This window comes from Lolium perenne, chromosome 5 (genome assembly GCF_019359855.2).
Source record: "Lolium perenne isolate Kyuss_39 chromosome 5, Kyuss_2.0, whole genome shotgun sequence".
Classification (NCBI taxonomy): Eukaryota; Viridiplantae; Streptophyta; class Magnoliopsida; order Poales; family Poaceae; genus Lolium; species Lolium perenne.
Genome location: NC_067248.2, coordinates 196,031,053 through 196,043,179, shown reverse-complemented (window position 1 = coordinate 196,043,179; position 12,127 = coordinate 196,031,053). Strand labels below are relative to the sequence as shown.

General features: G+C 40.5%; 1 protein-coding gene across 4 annotated transcripts; it reads right to left on the bottom strand.

Moving 5' to 3' along the window:
- Nucleotides 1–1,384: 1,384 nt before the first annotated feature.
- On the bottom strand, nt 1,385–5,976 carry LOC127301591 (cysteine-rich receptor-like protein kinase 44). 4 transcript variants are annotated; one of them, XM_051331861.2, is made up of 9 exons: nt 5,742–5,976; nt 4,859–5,161; nt 4,511–4,769; nt 4,028–4,256; nt 3,774–3,924; nt 3,454–3,636; nt 2,215–2,322; nt 1,992–2,105; nt 1,385–1,896 (listed from the first exon to the last, which is right to left on the bottom strand). In XM_051331861.2, exons 2-9 carry the CDS (start codon nt 5,015–5,017, stop codon nt 1,549–1,551), a joined length of 1,551 nt encoding a protein of 516 aa, XP_051187821.1. In that variant the 5' UTR covers nt 5,018–5,161; nt 5,742–5,976; the 3' UTR covers nt 1,385–1,548. The 4 variants fall into 4 exon arrangements, 2 of the variants coding, with proteins under 2 accessions (XP_051187821.1, XP_051187822.1); XM_051331862.1 differs by having other exon boundaries at nt 2,215–2,286; XR_007852241.2 differs by having other exon boundaries at nt 1,757–1,896; nt 1,992–2,119.
- Between the last annotated feature and the right edge of the window lie 6,151 nt (nt 5,977–12,127).

Genomic DNA, 12,127 nt, shown 5'->3' with positions numbered 1-12,127 from the left:
ATAAAATAAGAGCTATTTTCTCCACTGTACCATTTGTCTTTCCTTAGCAAATTTTTTTTAAAAAAATAATTGATTTACATTTATTGCTAGGGATAACAATAAAAGATAATGCATTGTACCATTTATATTTAGTGTCTTCTCTAAATAATGTGGACCCCTAAGAGACGGCGCGTTTTTCATACTATTGTAGATGCCTTTAAAGCCACATACGCTGGGCCAGACACGTTTATTCACCGCTGTTCGTTCTTTCGCGCCACACATTCAGGGCATTGAGTCCTACAGTCTGCTTTAATTTTCACAACTCTGAACAAACTTCAAATTGAACACTTTTCGAAAACGAACAAATTTCAAATTTAAAAAAATGTTTAAATATGAAAAGCTCCAAATTTAAAAATATTCAGACCAAAAAATTGTTCAAAATTGAAAAAAAAATCTGGAAAAGAAATCTGAAAAAAGTTCAAACTCGAAAAAATGTTGACATTAAAAACTTTTCAAAAATAAAATTGTTCAAAGTTAAAAACTGTTCAAGTTCAAAAAAAAGTTCAAACTTGAAAATAGTTCAAATTTGAATAAGCTCAAAATTTAAAAAGTTTACAAAAAACAAACCTGCAAAACCAGATACTGAAGGGGAAACCAAAAAGAACCAAAGAAAAACAGAAAGAAAAGGAGATAACTGAAGGAAAAAAATATGAAGGGAATTCCTTGCACACTAATGGGCCGGTCCAGACCTACCTCCCTCTGAGCGGAGCGGAAGATAGGTTTCGCCATGCGGTCCTCCTCCGAGGGCGGTATATCTCACAGTCTGCACTTTTGGGCTGGGTTTTCGCAGTTTGAGTTCTCTAGTCTATCTGGCTGATCAACCGGTATAAAACGTCCACTCTAGCCGAGGAGATGGGTTTTCTTTTCCATTTTCCGAGGAGAGATGGGCTAAGTCTGTTGTTCGATCCGATTTAGTATATGTTTTTCTTTTATCTAAAAGACTATGTTTTTCTGTTTCCATCTTTTATTTTTAATTAGGAATCGATTTGGTCTTTATAATATAATGCCTATTTCTCATCCCTAAAATCCATACAAATATATTTATTAAATGAATTTAAAAGATTTTCTTTAATACCCAAAAAATATTTCTAGGGTTTTAATAAATACTACTGTTCTGTTTCGGAAAATCCAAATGTGCAATTAAGACCAAATAAGATCAGATAGAATATTCCCCACACGTGTTTATTAGTTTAAACATGTTTGAAGAGCTAATTTTGAAAGGTCCCAAATTCAAATGATGAGTTAAAATCCAAAATTCCTCAACAAAAATTCATATTATTTTGATAAAGGTTGAGAGAAAATTAAACAAGCCTCGGAATTTTTTTCCTAGAAATTCAACACAATCAAAGCAAATCAATCAACTTATTTAGTTAATTAAACATTCCAAAATTCTAGAAAAGTTGGGATGTTACACCAACACGACCAAAAGGTGACAAAACAACTTTCTGGTACTCCTACACGCAAGATATGCATGACACCGTATACCATACAATACTCATTCATGTAATTTTAGGAATTCAAAAGGATGGTAGGAAAACTGAAAGTTTCGCCCCCATCGCTATGACTTGCATCATTCGACTTCTTTTGTCTCTCCATTTCTTGATCTTCAGATTTCTGAATCCACTTGACTTCTAGCTGTGACGCCTGATTCAACATTTCCGTGGCATCACTATGCAGGTTTAGCCTTGTTAGGGCTACTGACTGCATGTACAAACCTGTGGGACAATCCGGAAAGGTAGCCTGTGCTTGCATCGCGTCCCGGAGGGCAGCAGCAGATTGGTCAGAGTCAGACATAAGGTAGCAAAAGCTACGTCTGGCAAAGACAGTTACTGACGGGATTACCATAACACCAATTAACTGTAAAGCAAATACAGACAATGAACGAATCAGCTTTATTACAGTGACTTTATTGTACAATACAATACTGAATAGCTCCGTAGTAAAGATAATACCTGGGTATAGTTATCTATGGCTGCCTCAAAATCTTCGTCCCGAAATGCAATATCACCCCTTTTCTTTATGTTCAGGGTATCTTGTATACCTTGTGTCCATTCTTGGAAAGATAGCTGCAGCATAGGGGCTGATGAACACACATGAACACAAAATCATGGAGTCTGATGAACATACAGGAACCCAAAAACAGAGGTGGAACTAGAATGCGTTGTCTCCAGTTACCTCATTACCAGCCCTTTCATCATCTTTGTAGTGCTTCAAGACTAGAATCTGATGGATGGCAGTTAGGTCCATCTGGGAGCAAGCTTCTCCCATGTCAGTGGTTGAAATCTGGTGCATTTTAATGTGAGTGGTTTTGAATTTTGATAGCAGTGTGGTTTAACATCCTTTTTTTGTATTCTAAATACAGATATTAACAAACAATATTATGCACTCATGAAGGGGATATGATGTGGGAGAAATTATAGGGAGATTTTGTCCAAGCACACTCTACTTTGCCCTTCTTTACAATGTAGTATGTACCATTAAAAATGCATTTTTACCGGGACATAGCGTTATTTTCATATTATTTGCTCAGACACACTAAAGTCAACAAAATAGTAATTTCTGAAATTTTTCGGGGAGGAAAACTTAGAATACCCAAACTGCCCCTTGCCGCTTACTCATCTTCTTCCCAATGTGTGAGAGACTGCCGTGCTCTTTTCACGGACGTGTTCTTGGCAACGAGCTCCACTTGCAAACTATTTAGAGTCACAAGACTAGATAGATGAATCTTTGAACTTTCAATAAATGAGGCTGTGTGCATCAATTGATGCAGGGGCCGGGGGTACGTTCCCCATTTCAAAAAAAGAGACTAGATAGATCTGACAGTAATCTTGCGTGAACAGATGCCGTCACCTCTTGTCAATTGATTGTACGATTCGCCTCTTTGTGCACAAAACTTCCCCTCCTATTGCCCTATTGGAACACCTTGTCCTCTGGCTCAGTGAGTCAGTGACCTCTTTGGACGAGCATAACTTCTGCCTCGTTCAAGCGGAGGAGCTCTAGAGTCTAGACCCCAAGAATTCTATGTGAGCTCAGACTCAAGGCGGTTCAGGGTCTCGCCTGTTCGACCCCATAGCACCACCAGTGGGGACTCGGGGTGGTGTGCCATACTGATAGGTGGGGAGGGCACAACTGACATTTGTGTGTTATTATTGATAGTTTCATTATATTAGTTGCAGTGTGTCAGAGCGAACAATTTGCAAAGAACAGTGTGCCACAGCAAAAGCGTGTTTTTATAATGGTATCCAGCAAAGAAGGGCAAGTGGCGTGCTGTGGCAAATTTCCCAATAATAAAACCAGGTGAAATGCCTATTCACACAAATTAAGAAAAAGGAAAGAGCTAGCAGATACATATTGTATGCATTAACATAAAGTTATCAGCCTGGTCCATCTCAAAGAAAAAAAAGAGTTATCAACCTGGTATATCTCTGACATTCCTTGAAGCATCTTCATAACTTTGGTTGTCGTTGGCCTTCTGGCTCGCTCAGGATTCACACACAATAGACCTATCTGAATGCATCTTTTTATTTGTTGACAGTCTACTTCTAGCGATGTAGAGCCAGGTGCTTTCCCCAATGCATTTCTCCATTTATTAAGGGTCTATAAAATTGAAACATGAATTCAGAATGTTATTTACCAGCAAAAAAAATTCTGAATGTTATTAGCACGCAAAGATAAAGCGTAGCATGGTCTACGAAATGAATTAAACATTCAAAGTTGGATCATAATACACTTACAAGCTCAGTAAATTCCTCAGAGGACGTTTCAGTAAGTCCTGGGTAGTCCCGGTCTCCTCTTATTACCTCCATGATTATTACTCCCAAACTGAATATGTCTGACTTGGTCGTGACTATACCTCCATGTAGGTATTCTGGTGCCATGTAACCGCTGCATCACATTTGAGCTTCGAAAGTTTTAAAGAGACTATAAACCAGACACAATTTCACAATCACTAAAAAGGTGATGGATCGTAAAATTTCATTTAACTCACAGTGTCCCATCACGACTTGAAGTGCAAATAGTTTGTTGTTGATCGAGGAGTTTTGACAGACCGAAGTCTGTAAGTTTCGGCAACATATCATCGTCGAGCAATATGTTGGCAGGTTTTAGGTCCAAATGAAGGACAGGAGTATCAGTTTCCGCATGAAGATAATATAAACCATAACAAATCCCCTCAATTATTTTGTAGCGTGTGGGCCAATCAAGTCCAGAAGATTCATCTGCACTCATGACCAAACAAATGACATAGGTTATACAAAAATCTGTTATTGTTATGCTCTAGATAAAATATGAAAGGGCTACAAACGTCAAATGTACATTCCGCTTTGGCAAGACTGGCAACTTGTAACACCCATAGTATATGTGTTACAAAATACTGTTATTTCGCAGCAGTGCCCAAATCCGCAGACAATCTCAAAGCAAGACCGAAAAGGATATAGAGAATCAAGACATGACCGGTGTGAAGTTGTCGTACCTGAAAGATATTGATCAAGGCTTCCATTTGGATAATACTCCAAGCAAAGCAGCCTTTCTGACATCTCAGCAAAAACGTATTTCCCATTGTGCTTTACACAAACATTATGTGTTTCGTAGCAATAGCCTAAAAGGCGCACAATATTTGGGTGCTTAAGCTTCATAAAATGGTACACCTCATTTGTGAACTGCTTCTCAAAGCCCGGCAATGATCGCTCAAGCTTCTTCACAGCAATTGCTTTTCCATTACGTAGTTCCCCCTGTTTATAATACCTTATTAATATGGATATGGATCTTCTGATGCAATTCACGTATATTTGAACGTGAAAAAGATATGGTTCAATCTTACCTTATAGACGACACCTGAACCGCCTCTACCAAGCACACGCTCATCAGAGAAGCTATTTGTGATCTTTTTCAAATACTTAAATGGCAGTTTGTGCGGTTCAGAACTCTGGTCGTGTAACATACTCTCCAGGTTTTCATATTTGCTAGCTTTGCTGCCCATTTTATACTTTCTAATTGCACAAACACTTCCGCCTGGGAGGAAAAAATTGTTTGCCTTCCACACAGACACAGCCTATAGTCCCTTTAAAAAGTCATGCTGTGCCAAATCGTTATTGGGTGATTTCCCCAAACCAAAATCACACATCTGTAAGTGGGAACATGGATGAATTATGTGACATTAGTTGACAACATTTGCCTGGATGAATACTTATGGATCGGAGGGAGTAGTAATTATTAGCAAAACCAATGGACCACAACAACAAAATCTAGTAACTTTTCAGCTCACTTCTAGTTTGCATGATTAACTTGTGCCCTGGTTCAACATAAAACTTTCATTTTGTAAATTAGCAGGAGCAGCAGTCGTAGTAAAAGGGGATACATTTTTTTTCCGGGTAGTTTGTTCGTTCTCCCCAAAAGAGATAGAACAGAAACCAAATTAATCTATACATACATCAAGAACTGTACCTAATTTACTCCTCACTAATCCCTGAAACATCATGCAAACTTAGTAGTGGATTGCTCGATATAGACACATCAATCACAAACACCACACCTAACAGATTAATCTGAAGAACTGATGTAGAGAGCTAAGAAAGTCGATGAACAAGCTGGCAATACATAACTTCAAGGTCTCAGGAATCAAGCCGGAAATTCATGCGACATGCATAAGCAGGGGAGCCCTGCTCGGAAATTCCAAAATGACTTCGACAGGATGGCGAATTTACCTAGAGAAGAAGTGCACGCATCTAGCGCTGTGTGGCACCTGCTCCGGGTTAAGCTGCAACTGCAAATGAAACCAACGAGAAAGAGATGAGCCAGTCCTCCCAGTGACTGATGAAGCAAAAGCAAAATCAAGGAGCGATGGGAGGGGAAATCGGGATTTAGGAGCTCTTGCTCGTTGACCGGTGCGCGGTGACTGATGCGCGTGCTTACTTTGGGGGCGACGGGCTGTCGCGAGTTGCGGCGGCATTGCTGTGGTTTACTATGCTGCTTAGGGGCGTCTCCGTCATTTCGTGTTTCCTCCTGATTGGGCTCTGATTGGGCTCCCCGGCTCGTCGACAGCAGGCAGGGCGTCCCTTCCGGTAGCGGCAGCTCAAGCAGGCCACCGCTCTCTCCTTCTACATTGCCATTGATTTATAGGATAGAAAAAAATAGAGAAATAGGAAAAAAAACAAGGATTGATATGATATGCCCTTTTGAATTTTATGGGAATTTTTTATGGGAATTGATGTAACTAGTTGTTTGATGATAGCATAGGAAAGCCATAGAAAATCTTTACTATTAAATTGCAATAGGTGACTGCCTGGTGTCACAAACGGACCAAAAAAAAATTCTCTAAGCCCGAGCTCTCTTGGAAATCCTAGGCCCAATATCTCATCCAGGAGGCGAAACGTTTTCTTTGTTTTGTATCCAGATGGTACGTCGCGCGAGGCTGCGGCCTGATCGATTTATTTTTGGTATCGTTCGGTTGTCGCACAACGAGTCTCCCAAATCATCTACAAACTGTTCGCGATCCCGCTCCAAAAGAGATGACAGAGATTTACGAAAAAATCCTTCCCGCTTGGCCCATCTAGAGAAGCGATCGGCGCCATGATTCCAGTAGCCACACACGCGATCCTGGGTTAGGAGGCAACCCAGGGTGCACACTGATTCCACGATGACTGTGTGGCACCTCTTTCGACCATCAGGAACAGAGCTTCGGCGGTCGGCCCTCTGCGTCGTGCCGTAACGATGGCAGCGAGGGAGAAACGAACGACAGTGCAAGCCCGGCAGCGGTGACGAGCACCTTTGATGACAGCTTCTGAATTCCTTTGACCGCAAATCCAGCTCTCCCGCCATGAGCAATGTAACCAAATCCAGTTATGCGGCGGGGACAGTGCACAATTGGATTCAAATCGGAGGATTACTAAGTTTCCTTTGTGCTTTGGTTGATCAATTTTGTTCCGATTGGATTTTCTTGGTAAGTCGGGACTAGCGGGTACATCAGCGCAGGCCTCTGTAACTGAGTTTAAGGCTCGGATCCTCCACATCTATGGTTATATTGACTCGCTCAGCTCCTTGATACCTCACGTATCTTTCACAGGAACTAAAAGATAGGGATTTGGTGTCGCGCTGTATCACACAGCCAAAGAGTTTCCCTTCTGTATTTTCTATCTCAAAGCAAACATGACATGACCTGAAACAGATTAGGCATGAGTTTTCTCTTCTGTATTTTCTATCTTCTGAGATTAGGTCATGTCATACATGCATGTATTTGCATGGTATTTCATACTGTACTGATGAAGGGTGATCCTGTGGCAGCTTCAGACTCCCATCAATTGAGATTACGCATGTACGCTTGGTTTGACGTGAGACAACAGTTGGATCAACGTAGTACATTATCATTTATAAACAAAAAGAGTGTACTACCTCAGTTACATAATGTAAACCGTTTTGACAAATTATATTAAAATTCGTAGCAACGCACGTGCATTATGCTATATATATCTAATCAAGTGAAAATCATCAACAATGGGAAAACAATGGGAAAGAAGCTCCTCCCATGCCTTCTGGGCATGCTGAAGCGTTTCGTGTCAAACATAACAAGAAAGCAAAGCCACCACAATCGCCCGACTGTAGCAGCCTTCAAAGCACCACTTACTATCGGCTCTCTCAATATCAGTTCATCAGATGTTCAATGCATGAGTCAACAAAAAAACCTATGTTCCACCTTTATCTATTGGATCATACCACATACTGTAGTTCAGATTATAATTTGTATGTTCCTCTTTGAAAGTTAATTTGATCGGATATAGTATAACCCAAGTCTAATGTCTAGATCATCCTCATGCATGTCGTCTCCTAAGTTTCAGCAAAGGACGGCAGTTGTGTTCTTCCGGCAACATACGGCTGTAGGTAGTGGATGCTTCTGAATAGGTTTAATGAGAGTGGTGCTTTATATTTATTTTTATCCTACTGCATGGTGGTTTAACGAGAACAGTTGGTCGATACAATGCTTATTATAGGGCTATTGTTGTAATTCTCCAATTCTTATTAACACTCCATCCATTTCTCAAAACAGTGTTACAAATTTTGTTCAATGTCTTTCGCAATTATTTTTGTTAAATGCCAAACAATTTAAAGTTTGATCGGCCAAGGTCATCTATGTAAATGTGAGAGGGATATCCAGGAGGAGAGCATAAACTCGACCATGTAAAATATCAAGGACAATACATATCGTAGCCTTGGCAGGCGAGCTCTGACAAGACCACACAAGAAAAAAAGACAGTAGTTCGAGTTGTCCAACATTATTAAAATTCAAAATTGCCCAAATATATAGACAAAAAATAGTGGGCATAAGTATTGCATCTTCCATGGCTTCTGAATTTTCTTTTGCAAGCTTCTACTATGTGTTAGGGAGTAAATTTACAAGCATAAAAGATGTTTTTGCGATTTATTGTGTTCGCATTTTTTTCCCGATGCAACGCACGGGCATTTTTGCTAGTTTCTATAGAAATTGAATGCATAGCATAGTTGTCATACACGTATAGGAATTTTTCCAAAAGGTTTAACCTCTTCTTAGAAATCTTATAACATTGTACTATGAGAAAACAATCCATAAGAATTTGGGAGGGTTTAATCCTTTGAATCAAACAAACTTCTATGGGTAAAGTCCTACAAGATTTTTTTTTAAATCCTTTGAATCAAATAAGCCTGGATTCTCCGGCACCACCACCTACTCCCATCCCTGCCTATGTACCTATCTGTCGGGTCAGTTTGGGCCACCAGTGCTGGATCCAAGCTGCCGCCACCGCAGCTTTGTCGCGGCATTCATGTTGCGCAACCACACCGACTAGGGGCGTGCCCGGATGATTGGTAAATGGGCGAAATACATCAGAAACAACCCGATAGGAACAACGGAATCAACCAATTTTTCTTATGGCCGAACTCACATGATTGGCTAGTTCTCCGGAACTAACGTTCTTCTCAATCGGATGTATGATATCATCAAATATCACTAACTCATATTAGGCTATGTGGCTAGTTCTCCAGAACTAACCTTCTTCTCAGTCTGATGATATCATCAAATATCACTTCTAACTCATATTATAACTTATGACCATGATGAATCATGAAGCAAATTTAACGGTTTGGAGCAATTATTTAGTTGCATCTCTACTTACAATTGAAAAAATCTCAGTTGTAACCTCACTTAATAAAAAAACAGTTGCAACTAAACTTGCAACTTATATGCACAAATCATGATGAAATCAAACCTTGTAAAACTTGAGCATGAACTTTGTTGAGAACTAGCAAAACCGGTAAACAAGGGACCTAAGCGTGGTGGTTCACCTCTCCGTCCATCTTCTTTAGAGAAAATTGCACAAACCAACAACTCCTGAGATTGTTGTTGCAGAAAGCAGTGATTCAAATCTTTTGTTGCACAAAGCTAACTGTTTTGAAGGAGCTATAATGATATGTTAGCCTTGGCGTGTGAACCTCGCATACCAACAAAAATCAAAATCCAGGAGCAAGCTGGACTAGTTTGGGTGCTAAAATCAGAGTATTGTCCCGCCAAGACAAAGCAGAATGGTAGGGCATAAATTTATAAAATATTTCTATATGCCAAAAACTCATATTTAGAAACTAAAATCTGAATAACTTTTTATTACTAGGACCATCAGAGGCGGTTCCCCACCATGTGATGGCGGCAGCTATTCATTCCGTCTCCCGGCGGTAGTAGCTGAATAGCTGATAAAATATTTTTTTGCAGACGGTATCCCAGGCCGCTTCAAAAGTATGCACACGGTCGGTTTTTATTGGACCACCTCTAAAAACCCATTCTTTAGAGTCGGGTGAAATAGTTGATCGTCTAGGCACACGTACTCAGCAAGATACGCGGCCCGCCTTAAAATCTCTAGATGGGTGCATTTTCTAACAGCCCCTCGATCAACCCGAGGGGGATTTTATTTTCCACTGCCTCAAAAAATTCTATACACTAGTACTTGCTCAAATACCCTATGAACAATAGGCTATCCAATTTTTAAACAAGGACTGGATGCGGTTTTATTTTGCACCGCCTCCAGAAAATTTAAACATTGTGTTGCTCCAGTTTGTTACACATATATTGATATTTTAACTTTTTCTCATTGTTATTACATAAAAAGATGTGATGAATCTTGGTACCAATTGGCTGCATGCCAGGTGCAAAGGGTATGGTGGTTGTCAAGTGCAAGCATGTTGTTTAATTATATAATCTGTTAATTAGAGCTCCTTGCAACCAATTACCCTAGAGTCAATGATTTGTGCAAAGAAAAAAGTAAGTCACTCGTCTCCACAACACGGACCTCAAGAGTGGCTGGATCGTGCCATTTTCTCTCTTCTTTATGTAATCATTTATAATTTACATGACCGGTCATATGTGGGCATTCTCGTGTCCAACATCAAGTGTTTGGCAATGGTTTTTTCTTCACCTTCGTTTATTCATGTGAAGCGGAGGCAACACATGTGTTAGTAAAATCCTGTTTTAATGCCTCAACATTGTCCCTATGTGTGGTTTTGGTAATTGATGATAACCCCTATGGAGTAATGTTTTCATTGAGTTTATATGAAGGAATATTCCATAGGTACTACTTGTAGTCCATGTGTTGGATTCAAGTATGGATGCCATGAAAATAAAAGATATACCTTGAGTATTGGCATCACGATCACAGATTTGAAGATATATATGTGATATGATCAAGAAGAAGAAATGAAGATAGAATTTTTATGTGGAACTCAACATTAGCCATGCTCTAGCTTATATGTTAAGCAATGAATTATCAAGATCTTGAGTGCTTGATTCCAAGTGAAGAATTCAATATATGGTTCTAAGTCGGTGTCATGATAGTCTCATGAGTTGAGCTATGGTTGATTAAAATTTAGAGCATGCAAACAAATGAAGAGTTCTTTATACACCTCAAGATAGTATGATTGAGCATGAGAAGATACAAGGTTGACCAATATAAAGAGTGAAGAATATATTCAAGTTTGGTCAACACATGAAGCATGAAGAATGTGCCACGTGAAGTCATGTGGTATGGTAAGCCTTGTCAATTATGCTTTATGAACTAACCCATCATATATGTGCCCTTGTGTTGTCTATGTGGGTTAGATATCTTTCCATGGGCATGCATTAAAAGTGAGATCTTATATAGCTCATGAGAAGATGACATCAAGTGGTGAGCGTCATCAAGGTTGAGTTGGGCAAGTTCAAGTTGAACATCTCAAGAGGATAATATGCTTGAAGCTTGCCGTCCATTTGGTGATAATGGAAATGTGAAGATGTGCTTAATGAAGTTATCCCATAGTGGCGTATGGGGGAGCAAATTATGTGTCTTCGCGAAGCAATAATAATCTAGTGAGGCTTTTCGGCTTGAATGTGGTTGTTGGGAGACCGGATTATAGGATAGATAGCCGCACTATCAATTAAGAGGGGCTTTCGGTTGGGTAACTTGATCATATCGTCTTAGGGAGCACAACCCTTTGCATGCTTTGCATTCCATAAATCTTGCTGCCTCTTGATGTTTCTCTGTGTGAGGATCTTGAGCTTGTTGCTAGCTTTACAACAAGCCCAAGTTCATCGAAAACGGAATCCGCATGCATCTTTTATTGCGCTTTCGAGTTTCGACATCTTTACCGTCTCTTGACGTTGGGAGTCTCCCTCTCTAAAATCATCTAAAAATATTCTGTGAGGGATCTCAATATTTTCAACAAAATTGGTTTCATGTAAATCGAAGTCCGGACGCAAAAGTTATCATGATTTTTTGTAAAACATGTTTTCCTGCTGGCCCGGTGCCTCTCCCGGCTGTCCCACCGTCCCACCCGGCACCACGCCCGGCGGCGCCGGCTGGCTCACCGACTGGCCCGACACAGACTGGATCCCACGATCCAGGGGACTTAGACGCTCAACCAGTGCCGGTCCAGCGCTTGGCCCGGCGGCACCAGGCGCTGCACCGTCTCGTCCGGTGCCACGCCCGGCATGACCGGCTCTCCCACCGGGCTGCCCGGTGCCACGGCCGGCGTGTCGGCCCTCCCACCAGGCTGCCCGAAATCTCTCAGATTTGCCCCAAACGGTCATATTTCTTTTAGC